The 17256-nt window shown below is 43.9% G+C and overlaps 1 protein-coding gene across 2 annotated transcripts in view; it reads left to right on the top strand.

Moving 5' to 3' along the window:
• Positions 1–17029, top strand: part of LOC144165299 (beta-1,4-N-acetylgalactosaminyltransferase bre-4-like) — a 40680-nt gene extending 23651 nt beyond the window's left edge. The window contains exons 5-7 of one of the 2 annotated variants that reach the window (XM_077695417.1): positions 10732–10860; positions 13763–13858; positions 16751–17029. In XM_077695417.1, coding sequence (XP_077551543.1) covers positions 10732–10860; positions 13763–13858; positions 16751–16922 — 397 coding nt within the window. In that variant the 3' untranslated portion in view covers positions 16923–17029. The remainder of the gene's footprint in view (positions 1–10731; positions 10861–13762; positions 13859–16750) is intronic. The other variant, XM_077695418.1, reaches the window with a different exon arrangement.
• The last annotated feature ends 227 nt before the right edge of the window (positions 17030–17256 follow it).

Raw genomic sequence — 17256 nt, forward strand, 5'->3', positions numbered from 1 at the left:
GACCTAGCTCTTCTCCTGCAGCCTAGACAAAGCATCGTCCACCAGTTGTGGCGGAGTCGAATGGCTCCAGCCGCTTAAGCAATGCGGTGCCAGTCGACGACGTAGACCACGAGAGCGAGAGGGTGGAGTGACATTGTGTTTTATAGAAACCATCTCGAAAGAACCTGTATGCCTTTAGCCTGCTCAAAAAACCACGTCCCGATACTCACTTTATATATCAGTAGGAACCATAGCAGCCATTAGCCGAAAGTCATTGGTGCACTTATGTTGCATACACGGACCCAACAGGAAAGGCAACAGCCAGGTTAGTAAGAAGCAACGTCCCGACAGCGCAGGACCTGACACCCTAGAAGAACAATGAGGACGTAGTTATTTACCAAAAAGAACCAAAGTGTTCGGGCTCAAGACGTATTGGCAACCGGCTCACAAGAAATGCAGGGTGAAACGAGCTGCCAAGTGACTCGTAAAGTGGCCTTGAAAGGCCCTTTTACAACTTTAAATGAACTAGTGAAATAATTAGGTTGAGTAGTCTACGCGTTGACCCCCCACTGATGACGCGTCGTTTGTGCCAAGCATAACATTTTACGTGCAGTGGAAACCCACAATTTTCATGTGAACTTTGTTGTCGAGTTCCCACCCTTTCCTGCGCGTTTTTAGGCTCCGCGATATTCGTGCGTGAACGACATCTATTCCCCTACGCGTGTCACTCAGCAGAAATCGGCCAATTGGACGGCTTTCTCTCGCAATTTCGGCGAAGAGACGCGTCGTCTTCTCAGCGTCGGCCACTCGTGGCGGAGCCATGGTTAATTCGCGCTTGCTGCAGCGCGTAACGAAACCGTGTTAGTCAACACTTACCTTTTCTGCTGTAATACCACGCTTCTCTTTAAAGAGGGGTGGCTAGGCCGACACTACTACAAAACGACGGGGACTTCCGAGTTTGTACAACACCAATTGTCATATGACGCCGACGGCGACACGAACACGTCCGCCGAACGAAAGTCCGCGTAGTGAGAATCTCTGGCTTATCGAAGACGCCGACAATACCGACCTGCCGAACGGTCGTCGGGAAGCGAGCGAGAGGCGAAAACTACATGAGCCCCGACAACATTCGTGCTCTAAGAAATGCGGCTGTTCCGTTATTTCCTAGAGTGTAATAAACATAGTAAGGTCAATAGAGTTCATCCTGCTCCCACTAGCGCTAATGTAATCCGTACTTCGCCTGACGGTGCTTCGGCCGTTCGCTTTGGCAACCATTCGTTTCCCGGAGTTGCACAGGGCATATTCGTGCGTGACCAGCAAAGCTTGTAGAAAACATCAGCTCAGTTAAGAGCAGGAGAGGAGTTACGAAAGGTTTATGGGGTAATAAGGAAATAATATCGACCAGAAGTTTTTGCGGTAAGTGTAAAATAAAAGCGCGGTGAGCACTATTCCCGCAGAGCGAAATTGCTGTCGCAACTGAAACAGTGATTTCTGGACAACGGCTCTGAAGAACAGTATGTAGGTTCTGTCGGCATGTTTGCTGTGTTTAATAGCTACCCCACTCATAGTTCATTTACTGATGAGCGGGAGTCAGCACTTCCGAAGGAAGTTGTTGAAATTAAACATAAATTTATTAGGTACACGCAAGCAGCTGAAATTGCTAGTGCTTTCCATGACCATTACAGCACAATTTTTGCGGCGTCAAGTTCATTGGCTTGGCTTCCCTCATTTATTGAGTTCCCTCATTTATCTACTGCTTAAGCTGAGAGACGATGAGTGCGTCCTGGTTTCCGTGCCTATTACACTTGAACAAGTTAAGGCTGCCATATTTGTCCATAAGACTGAGAAGACCCCTGGGCCAGATCGTTTGAGTGGAGTGTTTTATAAAACGTTCTCTGCTATCCTTGCTACAGTTCTCGTAGACATAGTCGTACCAGTATACAACTATGACGTTTTGCCGCCAACCTTTTTTATGTCACGACGTTTTATTTCTGAAAACGCACGATGAACATGCCTGGAATCTGTAGATGGCTATCGGCCCATAATCTCTCTTCCAAGGGGATTATATAATTTTTGCAAACGTTTTATCTAGGCGCCTTCATCTTGTCATCAATATTTTAGTAGTACTTCATCGAACTTGCGGTATTTGAGGTAGGAGCTTTCAAATAAATATATACACTACTCGTTCAATGTGGGAGTGTGTGCCTGATTCGGCAGAGCAGGTGGCCCCTATCCAAATCGACGTTTCAAAGGCATTTCATTAAGATTTTCGTGATGTTCTATTCCCACTATTGATAGTGGTAAATTCAGGTCATATACTGTCAAACGGACTTGAACTTTGTTGGAAACAGTGTACCACACAAGTGGTCGTCAACTGTGCTTTGTCTAACTCAGTTGCGAATAAGCCGTCAATTTACACAGGGCTGCACTCTTTCACCCTCATTGCTTGCCTTACATGTGGAACCTGTGTGCGCTAGTATTCATCAGAGCCAAAGGGTGCGGGGTTCTTCATTATCTTGCGAGGCTAAGGTCCTTGCTTAGGCGGAAGAGATTGCGGATTTTTGTTTCTATAAGCAATTGTTTAAAAAATCTTCATTTGACCAGGTAGATTTGTGATGGTTCTGGAGCGCCTGTGAATACGGAAAAACAAAGGGCTTTTGGTGTGTTGAACGGTGTACGAAACCCTATTTATTTGATGGCATTACTTGGGATAAGGACTCACTTTCATACCTAGGTGTGTTTTTGCACCAAATACGAAACACCGTGCCTCATTGGTCATTGGTGCGCCAAAAAGTCAAGCGAGGGTCGCAGCCATGGATGGGGCACGAACTTTGTTCTTTGCGCGTGCGCAGGTTTGTAATGTGTTCCTTGTCACCAAGCTTGTTTATGTGCTGCAAGTGCTTCATTGTGCGCGTTCTAATGTGCGAACTCTAGACAGAATTTTTACGACTTTCGGTTGGGGGTACCAATGCGGACCTATGCGTAGGCACCGTCTGTTTGTTCCATTGGTGTCTGATGGGGCTGGGCTGACGCATTTGTTTGTACACCAGCTTGTGTGTCGGTTTTTCTTCTATAAACTGACGCATCATCCACTTCTGCAAAACTTTATTCAACCACGATAAAACTTTAATTTGCCATTTTTGCTTGTCTACTAGGGTGAAGTTAGCACGAAGCCACCATGGGGCTTTTTAAAGAAGGTGGTCGATACCTTTCACTTTGCTACTGGGAGGTTTTCCCTTTATTATCTCTCTACCATTGCCAGGAAGGCTATGACGAACACTTTATTAGAGATTCTGTTCCAAGTGTCGGTTAATCGCCAGCATTACAGTGGCCACCATAAGGACAGTGTTTTGAAGCGTGTGACACGTATGTCTCCCGCCAAAGGCAAAAAACGTCTTTATTTAAAGTTTTTCTTTCACACCCCCAGTTAAAACATGGTTGCGGGAAAACGGAATGTCTGTTCTTTGGTGTGACGACTACCGCTTGTGTAATCAGCCTGAATCCATTGATCATGCTGAATAGCTGTGCGGTACTTTACAATTTCCTGTTTCAGTCAATGTCTGCAATTTCTAGCTTTTCCGGGTATTTTACAAATGGTATAAATCGTACACTGAAGCTCGTTATAGTAGTTTGTTTATTCAGGTCACACATTCAATACCTTCCACGAAATTCACAGAAGACACGAGATAAATTTAAGAACTTTTGCTTGAAAATGAATTGAACCAAGTCGCTCACCGCCTCTCGGCTTCCAGTTATCTCGCCTAACAGCACGTTCTCACGCAAAACGAAGCGCCTTTTTTCTAGAAAACCTGCGACAAGGGCGAAGGGGTAGATGTTACGTATGTATACAAAAGCTCGATACTTCCTGCGATGGACGTGTTCATCTCCCGTGTGTGTCTAACTCGCGCTGTTGGTAATTTTTCACTTTTTCAGAAGGTTGCTCAAGTACATTCTCAACCTCGTTAACCATGCACATTCGCACGCGTTTGGCCTGCTATTGATAAGAAAACTACGGGCAAGAAGTTAAGGTATTGCATTCACAACATCAATAAACGCGCCCACTCACATGCGAGGCTGCTATTGATAAGAAAACTACGCGCAAGAGGTTGGTAGGGGTGCTCACAACCTTGCTAACCGCGTACGTTTGCACGCAAGTAGCTCCTGTGGTTGAGAAGAAAACCACGTAGAACAAGACCACGGAAGAGCATTGAATTAAGTGCTTGTACTAAGCTAAGAGAAATGGCTTGGCTAAATTCGCCTTCTCCATTAAACTCAAATAACAGCTGTGCGAGTCTCACGTAATGCCGACTGAGCGAAAATGAAACATTACACGAGCAAGTACTCTGCATTTAAATTAGTGCGGAAGAAGAAATCGCGGCGCACATATTATACAAATATGTGGTTTCCGCAGTAAAACGATTACTAGGACCACCGAAACTACGAGTGTAAACATATTTTCCTATCTGCGTGAACAAAAAGGGCATATTGCTGCATCCGTAAAACAGTGTGCCCGGGTGCAGACACACTGTATAGCAGAAGAGTGAGGACAGTAGCAGTCATCGCTAAGAAAGTCTTTGTTGAAAGACTAACCCTAAAAACCGCATCAGAGAACGAAGAAAAGGTTTGAGCTGTAGCGCTGGCGGTTTGGGGGACGAAAGCCACAACACTGCCAAGAAACGTGCGGGACCTACACCTCTGGAATCTCAGTGTTGCAGAGTTACCAGTCCGGAATTGGAATGAATCCGGAATCATTCCACATTTTCGCGCCCTGGAATGGAATGGGAATAAAACGACTACAATACTTGAAGGAATGGAATAGGAACAGAATTAAGCGCTTTTTGCCCGGAATGGAATGGGAATAGAATTACATGTATTTTTTCCAAAATAAAGCGCACTTTTCCTTCTACGCGCTGTTTTTGTCAAAATATGCAAAAATACGCAAAAGATCCCACCAGCCCAAGTTCAAACATTAGTGAGCCGGAGCCTTGAATTTAACAATAACTCAGTGCTGTTAAAATTGACTGGCTGATTACAAGCACGGTATAAGCAGCGATTCTACTACAATTATGTCCTTATTTCACGGAGCAAGAATTATTACTTCTTTCTCCGTGCCTTAAATACAGCGCTGCTACGAAGTTCGTCGCGATTTTCCGCCTAATAAACGCGGCTCTAAGCCGTTGGTATCCGTCGTGGGGAACTACCGCGTTGGCATCCCCCCCCCCCCCTATCTCTCCCACCAACTTCGCCTTGTGATTTTTTACCTTGGCGGCGCCTTCGCCCCGGCTGCGAGCTGTCTCCCCACGCTTCACGTTTGTTTTTTGCGTGCGTCCGGAACCGTCGGTGATCGTATCCCACCTCGCCGTCATCGGGACGCTGGCGCGGTGCTTGTGTTCACTGCGAAATTTCGCATTTCAGCTTACGCCCCATCTCCCTGCGCGCTCCTCCACCTCCCCCAGGAGGTTTTGCAATACTGACCCTCTTGTCTAAACACTCGGGCGCCTTTGCCCGAAGCAGAGTCTACGAAGGCCTAAAATATTGGTTCGAGAATCCACCCGAAACAGGATAGCCCATGTGATAGGAACTGCGGTCACGCCTGCGCCTGCAAGCTGCGAGCTTTGTTCGTAAACGGTTCCGATCGACCTAACGGAAAGCGAACGCTAGCCACTTTCCCTTGCTTTCCCGACTCGCAAAGGCAGTTTCTGCTGTAAATGTGACGTCAACTGACGTGGAACGCTTGTTTTCCACGGCAGCTCTTTTAGTGACAGACAGCTAAGCGAAGCCGGCTCTCAAAGACTTCTTTTAAGCAGCTCGTTTGTCAAGCGGAACACACAGGCAGAAGGCAACTGTATTAGTTCACTTTTTTTGTTTGTTTTTAGAACTGGTCGTTGAAGCAGCCGTCTTTACACTTCGTGTTTTCAGAACTGAATGGCGGAGCGCCCATTTGGCTCACACCATTTTGTTACGTAATTTTTATGAATGAAACCAAAATAAACTTTTTTCGACCTTTCACGGCAGCTTGACACCTTTATTGCAGCATATAAAATTCACGAGGAGACCTAATAGCGCTGCTGAGCACGAGGTCGCGGTTCAATTCCCGGCCGCGGCGGCCGCTTTCCCGATGGAGGCGAAAAGCAAAAACGCCCCTGTGTGCGAGATTTCGGCCTAAGGTGGTCAAAATTAATCCGGAGCCCTCCACTACGGCGCGCCTCATTGCCTGCGTTGCGTCGGCGCGTTAAACCCTGCAATATATCAACGAGGACAACTACGCACTTTTTTCTGGCGTAGGGATATCCACAAAACTAGACTGACCGGCTGCCAAACGTGTCCTTCTATTATAGTTATCATTTTTCTTTACATCTTTTCTTTCGGTTGATCGCCCAGACTACCGGACACTTGGGGGAACCTTCATTGCTACTCCACTGCATGCAACTCCTCAAATTAGTTATACAGGCCTCAGTTATACAATTAGTTACACAGTCCTTGGACTTAGTTTTGCCGAGTCCAAGGCCGCAACGCATTCTCTAAGTCCTTCTTCAGTTAGCTAGAGCCAAAGGTTGCGTGGTGCTAAAGTGTGAACGAACGCCCAATTTCTAAAAGAAAAAAAAACAAGACGCAGATTAGTATACGAACCAATGCACTATCCCCGTATACACTAACGATAGAAAAAAGAATTCTCCCTGCGCATTGGTTTTCATCGAGACACCCATACAAAGGTCACGCATACTCTAAGCACAGCCTGAACTTTCTCTCGTGCGCAGTGGATGATACCTGACGCACGTAACTAAGCTTTTCGGCAAGGGCGACATTGCATACCTGCGCACAAGCAAACACAGGAAGTTCTGAACCTATCCGTGCTTTCAAGGCGTGCATGACATGCGTGAATGCTGACGACCTGTGCGTCCCGTGATGTGTATTTGGTGCAAAGGCAGAACAAGGTGCTCGAACGGTAATTCTTTCAACTGATACCACCAGATCAGGAGGTTCTGCTCCTCGTTAACAAAATTATAGCTCTAACCATGCTCACGACCGCTCCATACGCGTGTGAACTGCTTAAGGAATATAATGTCTTCTTCAACCATACTTTTGTCAGCGCAAAAATAGAATATATGTCGTCACGTTAGCATTAACACATTCACACTTAAACAGTATTTAATCATCACAACTCGTAAAGACGTGCTCACCATGCAAATACTATAATAACTACCTGGAGAACTGCCCCTGTGGGAATTAGTAGGGCGATTGCGCTGAATAAGATATGCCACAAAGCCACTATCCCTCGACCTTGGTTACGTGTTTCCCGTATTTTAGCTGTTCTTAACGCGTGTAATAACATCAGCGTAATGGTGAGTTCATTGGTAACTTGATAATCACCCGATAAAACGTTGAGGAATTAGAGGAATAGAATTGATCTGCCCGGCAATTCCCGGAGTGGGAATGGGCGATGTTCCGGCATTCCGAGCAATTGAAAGGAATGGAATTTAGGCAACGTGTAATTCCCCGGAATGGAATTGGAATGGAATGAGGACGCCCATTCCGCAACACTGCTCGGGATGAGTGGCACCAGCAAGCCCCTTGCCCCTCAAATCATCCCATCCCCTCAGATCAGGCCCTGCTCATCGCGAGAGTGGTTTACTCTAAGACGGCTTATGAATTCCTGTGAAAATAAATCACTCCTACAAGAGCACCACAAATTCACATGAAAACATTATTTTTTATCTCCGATCACGGAAATCACCTCTGTTGTAAAGAATTCACAAAACTCGTATTACGTGATAAGATTCAATCCCGGGTCTCACCATGACATCATAAGCTGATACTACAATGCTAATTGTTTAATGCCGTACTTCGGCACAACGGCAAAAAGTAGCAGAACACACGCAAGACGTTAAACATACCGTTACCATCGGGAACTTTTCGTCGGCATTTTTATTATGAAATACTCCAGTGTAGTCATTCCGACCTTCACTCTTTTATTCTGAGCTATTCAACCAAAAGAAAAATTAACATACAGGCGAATAACATACAAAACACATATACGCAAAAATAACGTCCGCGCCGGTAGATCAGCAGCAGATTCACTGAGACAGGCTGTAGGCGCCCTCCAAGTACCGTTCAGCACACGAGCAATAAGAGGTCATGTGGGATGCGTTTAACACTATCGGTTCAGACATGCCTAATACTGTACGGGTGAAAGGAAAATGCTAATGGGGGGTTTGCTTTTGATTGCGATGATAATGCTCCCTATCCAGCCATGTATTAACACAGGTTCTATTATGTGTGGCTGACTATATACCAAAAAGTCAGCGCCACACCTTACTTTCAGCGACCAATCTTGATGATTGGTGTTTTTGGCGCAAGGGCAGCTAGGGCAAAGAGCGCCAAACAAAAGTGGTTACCACAAAAAGTAGGTGTTAAAGCCTGTAGGCCAGACGAATGGTTAAATTAATAAAAGAAAATGGTGATGGCTGGTGTAGAGGGCCAGTTTTGATTAGCGTGATAGGAAATGAGGTTTAAAAACAACATCTGACAAATACTTAAAACCGCGTTTCACAGAAACCATGGAATTGTCTCCCAAAAACAACGATGAGTGCAGTGAAATGTGTTGTCTGTAGAGGTCTCTGAAGTGTTTGTGTCGTGCTGTGCTGTGTGCCTTGCAAGTAATTAGGATGAGCAGTACGGCTACACCCTCCCCACGCCTGCTACACACGGGTGTTGGAGACCCAGTGAGCGGGTGTGAGCCCGTCGCATGTGTGTGGCCTATCAGTAACCTGACGAAGTTGACTTCCGTGTGCCTTTCTCGTGTGCCCGGAGTGTATGGTCCCAAGTGTGGTTTTATGAGGTATAAGTTGTCTGTCTCTGTATTCCTGTCTGTTTGCCATGTATTATGAAGGCGCTTTCTCATGTGCGGCTTGAGGTTAGCGTGGGGTACTGTTGGTATGTACGGATTATTTATAAGTACAGCTACTGCGGCCATCTTATCCGCAGTCTCACTACCGGCTATCCCAGAGTGGCCAGGTACCCAAAACAATGTCAGTTAAACCTTCGAGGTATATACAGAGATAATGGTTTTCATAATTCGATTGATGACAGTTTTTGGATGAATATGGGGATTACAATGCTTGCACCACAATCAATGAGTCAACGAGCGACTTATCTTGCAGCCACGTCGTCTAAGAGTTTCGTTCTTCTACGTCGTTATACATAAAGCGCCCAATGTACACTGCAAATATTCAGTGCATTTTCTAAACAGTCGTCCCTGAACAATGCGTAACTTGCATAAAAGAACAATGCTTTTAAACAAAAAATACATTACACACACTGGCCTTGGTAAGGTATTGAGAGGCTCCCCGCTATCCACTCATCCCTCTCCCTATCTATTATTTCCTGCTTGCGGCGTCCAGGTTGGTTCCTCATCCCTATTGTTCTGAAAGAGTGTTCAAGGGAACCGGACGGAACTGGGTTAACTCGGAAAGTGGCAGGGCAAAATCAGATTAGCGGTGCTGTATAGAGTATTGGTTGTGATGATAGAGCATTTGTTAGCCATTTTGTTTACGGGGCCTTCAAATTCAATTCATAACCACCTTTTCATAGCGATCTCCCCGCCAAATGTGAACGAAAATCAACTACGCTGAAAAGCACGATTAAGTCTGAAAACTCTTCCTCGTTTCAATTCCAATGTAGACTTAAAGTTTGTATGCTGTCAATGTTGACAATAAAGTTTTTTATGGTGCAGTTTGCACACAAACCACAAACATCAATACAACAATCATACCATGTGTGATCAACAGCCGTATAATATTTAAAAATTTTTACAAAGCAATGTGCGTGCTCGAGGGTTGTTGTACCCCATGGGAAAAAATCGTTGGTATTTGTGAAATACGATGCCTATTGTTTTTGACATAAAATTGTCCTTTTATTTGAGATATTGTAACTGAAGGTTCAGTCACAAAGACGAATAAAGCTCTGGCGTTCCGGAAGTTCTTCACTACGTTATTATTTCCTAATGTACTCGGGGGCCACATTATAGTAGACCGTTTGGTGCGTCCGGGCCACCCGACAGCCTATTCCTTTTTTGCCTGACATGAAAAAGTTCTGGTGAAAGATACCTGGCAACGAATATTCCCGAGGCAAGATGCTTCTGGCTATGGCCAAGAAGTTAGCATACGCAGAAAACGTTGTGGTAATGTGGGAAGGCAACGAAAGGATAGCATCGCCATTGTGGATATTAAAGCGTGTTATTTATGGGGTTTATTATGGTGGTTTGGCGTTAAGTATACATTAGTATGGATGTATCGCGAACTGGTCGGAGTTCCTATTCACGGCCGCCTCCTGTGCTATTTGCGCTGGCTACCAGTGGTCGTATTGTTGATGATCTTCCTAGCTTAATGGCGTGAAATTCTTTAGTGCTTTTCTTACCACTATCAGGGGGATACGTAGAATTGAGTAGTCTTGGTAACTAGTTTGTTGATAATCTGTAAATCACAGCCTCCAGCCGTCTAGCAGCGTTACCTAATTCCAGGGGTATTCAAATTACCCATTGCAATAAAGTTCTAGCAGAATATCATTGAGGTCCTGCATACAATATACCACATTCCTGTTGTCATCTATGAAATTCAGAAGGAAGCAAGAAATATTACAGTAGAAAAGCGTAAACGAGTTGAATTAGTTATATCACGTCATGGGTAGCACCTTTCGTATTGTCTTGCAAAATTTTTAAATCACGAATACTGAAGCGTATTTCTTCTCTTTCAGGGACGCTTATGCAGTGATGTTTGGTTTTGGTGGTGTAAGCGCCCTGGGCAAACACCATATGCACCTAGTCAATGGCTATTCCAATCTTTACTGGGGATGGGGAGCCGAGGACGATGACATGCTTTGCAGGTATGAATTTATTTTAAATATATAACCATCCATCTGGAAAGGAGCCTTTGTACTAAATTACTGTTTTATAACGCATGCCCATTTGTGAAAACGCAGTTATTTACCATAAACATTACCTACCATATATTCATAAATGTCCATCTTTCCAGAAAGGTTAGCTGTAATAAAAATTGTTGACAAATTTTACAGCGCACTTTTGCAGTATTCCTCTGATGTAAACGCTAACTTAAGGAAAAACAGGGTACCAAAAGGGTCAATTAGCTGACCTACCCTTATATAATGCGTGCCAGCTACGCGAGGGGTTGCACTGACCAAGGCAAGTCTTTTTGCTGAAATGTTGGCAACAATCGTGGTTTCTAACTTGTTCGAAGTTTTCTTTTCGTGTGTTCTCTACCATCTTTCAAGTTTTATTCCTCCCTATATATATATATATATATATATATATATATATATATATATATATATATATATATATATATATATATATATATATATATTTATATATATATATATGTATGTGTGTGTGTGTGTGTGCGTGCGTGCGTGTGCGTGCGTGCGTGCGTGCTGCACACGCGCGCGCGCGAATCAAGCAGACTCAAATAAACAGCAAATACAGTCTGGCGGAAGCCGGTTCCAAACCCATTCCTCAAAGTACCTATGATGAGCTGCATAAGAAATCACAGGGCAGATTGTAAGTTGATGTCGGCGAGTGCGCCTCCTGGGCCCACATGAGCCTCCATGGCCCGCATGCGCCCGGTTATAGCTTCAGGCAGGCGGTTGCTTCTGGCACTTGCGTAGTCATTTCTGGCGGGCCGTGATAGGTGAAAAAACCGCCGAAAGAGGAGGTCTGGCACCTATGTGAAATCTCTCGATAAGGCTAGTTACGCTTTTGCTGGGGCACGTTTGGCAAACAAGGAGTTCTAAAGGTTGGGAACGACGGCAGTTCTATTCATCGAACAGAGGGGCCGAATTAGACGTCTCACCCCCTAGAGCTGGTAAAGTTAAGTGGTGTTTCTCTACTGCAATCGTCGCTTCAGAAATGAGCGCTTTTCTACAAAAGTTTAATTGTTCCACCAACCGGCATGTGTACATTTCAAATCATGGTACTCGTTCAGAGCTGTTTAGAACGCGCGGATTGTCGCCGTCGGTGGTCCTTCAGCTGCTACTCCTGGCAGACGCCACTCAATGTATGAAAAGGCCTTAATGCCGCAGTTGTGCGGAAGTAGTAAAAGCGTAAACTTCGCCGGTCACTGCAGGCAGATTGCATTCTATTTGCTGATTTGAAATACTTGTTTTCAGACCAAGGTCAATATTATTTCTACAAATATCATTTCAGTATCACGTATTGTCCGTTAGGCTGACCCATCATCAGTACCCCACCCGTAACAAGGCAACAAAGGAGTAGTAATTCGTATAGGGCCGAGTGCCAAGTCTACTTGAGTGGCAATCACAAACGTCCGTCCCTATGACTCACCCCAGAGGCTGAGTCTATTGTTAGTATGACATGCTTTTTAAAATCAGTTAGCGCCGAGCACTTGTTCTTTTAACTTTTCTATTGTTCCCTGTGCTTGGGAGCCTCAAATATATTATTACAACATTGAAAAACGGTGAGCTCTCTCCGCCAAAAAATAGCGTGTTTGGGGGACGCCATTTCATTAGGTTCATTGGGGTATTTTGTATTGTCTGCATTGTGCAATATATACCCGTAGATCGCATTGAAACGCATGATCGCCATTGCATTTGTTGCATTACTTTTTCTTTTTTGTACAAACGACTGCAAGTATTCATTATAGTTTCTTGTGCATTTGTGCCCGGACGCTATTTTCAACCTGAGCAGGGGCCCAGATCAGGCATCAGCTTCAGCTCTGTTTTGAATAAGAAAGACATAAAGAAAATAATAGATATAGCTAGCCAAGCGCTTATTTTGGCCACAAAGGCAAAAATATATCCCACCGTAAAAAGCGCAGCACGGAATTTGTTGGTTCAATAAATATACAAGCAACCATTCGGAGTACAAAATCTAACAAGCAACCGCAGATGCTGTAATAAATGCAATACTAAGAGGCTCCGCAAGGTGGGAGAAGAAACTGCTACTTTTTATTATTTCAGTCCCTGGTGCTGTTATAAAGCAGTGTACTATCGAATTTTAATAAAATACTCTTGGAAAAAATGAAACTGCAGCAAGTTATAATTGAATTTATTGAATTACTGCCATTAAATTACGGCAACATTTTTTCAAACGCTTGCATGTGTACACTAATTTGAACCATAATTCACACGTTCAGAATTGTGCCAGTCTATAAGAATTTTAAATTTGACGAAATTGGCGTTCCCAGAACTACACATAGAAAATAAAAATTAGCCACGAGTACACAGGTTCAATCAATAAACATCACCCTGTCAGCTAATGCGTTCGCAAGTAATAAATAACGTGAGAAAGAAGTAAAATACCTGTTGAAATTGGTTGCAGTTATACACAGGCCAACCTGATCTGTAACTCCATAAAACTCATGTTGAGCTTTTACAAAAGCGATGTTTGGAATTCACTGAAGCAATAAAGTTATTGTATTTTAAAAGGCAATAGAGTTTTCAACTAAATACAGCAAGCAGGTATCCCGAATGGTGCATTCTAAACCCTGTTTAGGTTGCAGCAAAGTAACCCACCGCATTTCTTGCTGATCTGATTTAAACATTCTGTCGAGTGATTAACGGTGTTTACTGGCAACGAACATTTCTTGGCAGAGGTAAGCTAAGGGTAGCAAACCATTAATTTTTACTCTACGAACAGACTAAAACAGCGCGGCTTGCATTTTTTACTACGCAGTGCCTTCGATTTTTTGCTAATACGCGGACGATATGCCTCTGCGCATATTTTTCAAATTTCCTCTTTTCTATTTTTAAGGTTGAAACACGTCAATTTGAGCGTTATTAATCGACCTGCTAATGTGTCGAGGTACGTGACACTCAAACATAACAAGGCACCGAGACATGACAGAAGGTAATTTTTTTTTAAATTACTGAAACTTCTTGGGCGCAGGGAGCTAGGCTCCATATGGAAAAGACACTTGCTCTGTGCTTACGAAATTATTCACTTAAAATTGGGTACTTTTTTGGTTTTTGAGCAGTGACGGTGAATGCATGAATGCAAATTGCGCTCGTTCACGCTTAGTAAGAGCACTTCTGCTGCCAGGTGGGCGTTAGTAAATTCATTATTTCATCTCAGGTGCGTTGCAGATGTCTGCGGCTTGAGAAAATTTTACTTCGGCATGTTCCTAATGTTTTAGCAATAATAATTACTCAACGTAAAAAACGTGAAAATCAAAGATAGTGTGATATTGCGTACGTTTCTTGCCGCAGAAGTTCGGAAGCGCTGTTTACCTTGCACTGCATCATTTGCGATATACCTGATAAAAAAGAACCCAACTTTTACGCTCTCCACTTAGAGAACAGAGAATGTTATATTTCGGTCGTGGAAGCGCTCAGAATTTTTGTTGACGGCAATATCTAAGTGGGCTTGTGAAGATTTGTCTTCATCCGAAGAAATGTCCCTTGGGAGGATATGATCAAGCTGCCCAAGTTCAATACCGCTAGGCTTCATCCGCGGACCACCCACGGCACCACCAGCTTCATAATTATCGACATGCTGCTAAAATAAGAACAATATATACAATATATTTTCACACTTCACAACTTTCAAGTACATTTGGTTAGTTTGAAACAAGCCATCCGATGTCCTGTTTAAAATGTTTGGTCTCGCAAAAGCCATGCAGCAAATTGAGAGGGAACTGTGTTTTGCAATTGGAACGCTTCTGTTCCAATACTGAACTTAACTCTTAACACGACTGTTTATGAATCAAGACACGCATGCATGATGAATCAAGCGCCATTCTCACCATACTAAGCATGTTGGAATGTACTTCGGGACGAAATCCTCTACCAACGTTTGTTACTGGACTAATTCAGTGTATCTACCCTTATAATAATGAGAAATTCCACAGGTTTAGACGTTCTAATGTAATTCCTGTGTATCTCTATGCTTGTTTTGTAATTGGACCACCATTTCGTCCCTGCTATACGTAAATTTCGCTGCCGTGCCTCGTGGACTTGGTAAGCAAATAACACGTGACTAACTAAATTTTATTATTACGACACCATACCACATAGATGTATTCTCCTACTACCTCACTTACGTCATACCACAGCACCTGGCAAATAACATTATTAAGGAAAAGAAAAAGGGTAGTACCTTTAGTGCGGAACGTTGGGCCAGTTGGTCACGTGTACTGAATGCGTATTAGCGCTGAAAGAGAGACCCGCTTTCCTGCTTTCTTGCAGTGTTAAGGCCTTCGCAACAAACATGGTCCTGCCAGGCATCTTCAAAGTGGATACACCTTACACAACGCGTATTCAGTTGCGTTGCCGAACATCTTATGTGAGAGGAAGGTAGTTTTCTATCTTGTTCTTTGAGTGCATATGTGCTGCATCAACACCGGCCTTTATTCATAGTATCCCATTCGAAATGCCACAGAAAGGCTCCAGCCGCGCAAGAAAAAAATGCCGCGTTCGCAATGATGCAGAAAAGCTCAAGCAGCGCAAAAAAATGCCGCGTTCGAAATGATGCCGAAAGGCTCCTGGCGCGCAAAAAAAAATTACGCATTTGAAATGATGCAAAACAGCTGCAACATACAAAAGGAAAGCAAGCCCAGAAAGAAGTTTTATGCAGGCGGTGCGCGAGCACTGCGAAGGTGGGAAAGTTGAAACGCATTGGTTGGCAGCAGTTAGCGGGTAACGGCGCTGCAGGCCATTATGGAGCATCACTGCTCTGCCCTACCGAAAGATTTAACACATAGTGGAATGACTTTAGGTTTTCTGGTTACGCCAACGAGTAATCTAATAAAAATATTTTTTACTATTCATGTAATGCACCAAAAATATGTAACTATGAAAGCGAATTTATATGAGTGAGGGATACTACAAGGCTTCCAGCTTGGCACTGTTTATTATGTAAGTTATTTCAAGGGTGCAATCAACTTACAGAATTGCCTTTGCGCCTTTTTGCCGCGGGACATATTCTTGTTGAGAATTTGCTTTTATTTGATATGTTAGAAGGTATGTCATACTATATTATATATGCATGACAGCAGTGCCGTTTGGACCGACACAAATCCGTCGGGCTTAGAGAGAAGACCCCGACAAACGTGAGCGCACGCGACCACCCGGCGTCGACAAGGCTTGCGCATCGGTTTACGCTACACCAGGAGCTCCCGCCTTCGTCGCAGTCGTCCGGTAGCGAGTGGCGTGCCATGGGTCCGCCGCGCCGTAGACGATGGCGGCGAATATAAAAAGCCCTCTACAATCCACAGGTGAAGATATCGGGCACAATGACCAAGAAATGGACGTCTACGAGGGGAGGCTTCACTGTAAGAATATTTGCCCTACGCGGTTGTGCCGTCCGAGACGACGACCTAAGGGATGACGACGAATGCTACTGATAAAAAAAGCTCGACATGTTTACTGGTCTCTGCTTTACAGTGCCGTCCAAAACTACTTTGCACTGCTGAGTTCCTGCTTCTCCCTGTCTACTGCGATCCCCTCTCATTGTGGGCACAAGCTATGCAGACCACCATCTAAGCTTTATCTCAAGCATTGAACCAAGAGTGCAAGATGCGCCAATTTCTTTTTTTTTGTGCGGAAAGAAAAATCCATTTGGCCGAGAGATTTCGGTTCCACCCCGAAGTAGAAAATTTGCGGCAAAATACGCGGTCCTATGGCTAATAAGTGATTATTTTTTCTCTTGTTGACATCAGGGGTACAACCAGTAAATTTATTCAGCAGCAAGTTTGAAGCTCTAAAGGTGAAATAGTTTTTAAAATGTTTTGTACATTTTCAGGCTCAAGCTTCTTGCCGATTGTTGGAGGCGGTATAAGGCAGATGGTTTGAACTCCTTGAAGTACAGGAATCTGTCGGTCATTGGTAAAAAACTGTGCACTTGGATTCAAGTCGACTTGAGGAATCCCGAGATCCTTCGGAACAGTAGCGCAAGACCTCAAGCTCGGACGTAATATAGGAAGAAACGGCTACATAATACACAAATGGACTCTCACAGAACAAAATTTATTAAACGGTACAAATGGCTGCTATATGAACAAAGAAGTGTTAACATACTTCAGATGCATAACGTAAACAATAAAGTGTGTTTAAGCATCAATGTTTTTTGTTCTTTCTGAAACGGATAGGGCTGTTTTTTTGCAACATTCAGTCACACCCTGGTATGTCAGTTGAGCTTTTTGATGTCATCTGAAAATCCAGCAATGTACCCTTCATCTTCAAACATTCAATGCTTGAGGTACATTTGGGTTCCTGAGTTTAGTAGAGGAGAACACTGAAAAATGTTAT

Source organism: Haemaphysalis longicornis, unplaced genomic scaffold, assembly GCF_048455015.1.
Source record: "Haemaphysalis longicornis isolate Haplotype H1 unplaced genomic scaffold, Haemaphysalis longicornis Haplotype H1 scaffold_14, whole genome shotgun sequence".
NCBI lineage: Eukaryota > Metazoa > Arthropoda > Arachnida > Ixodida > Ixodidae > Haemaphysalis > Haemaphysalis longicornis.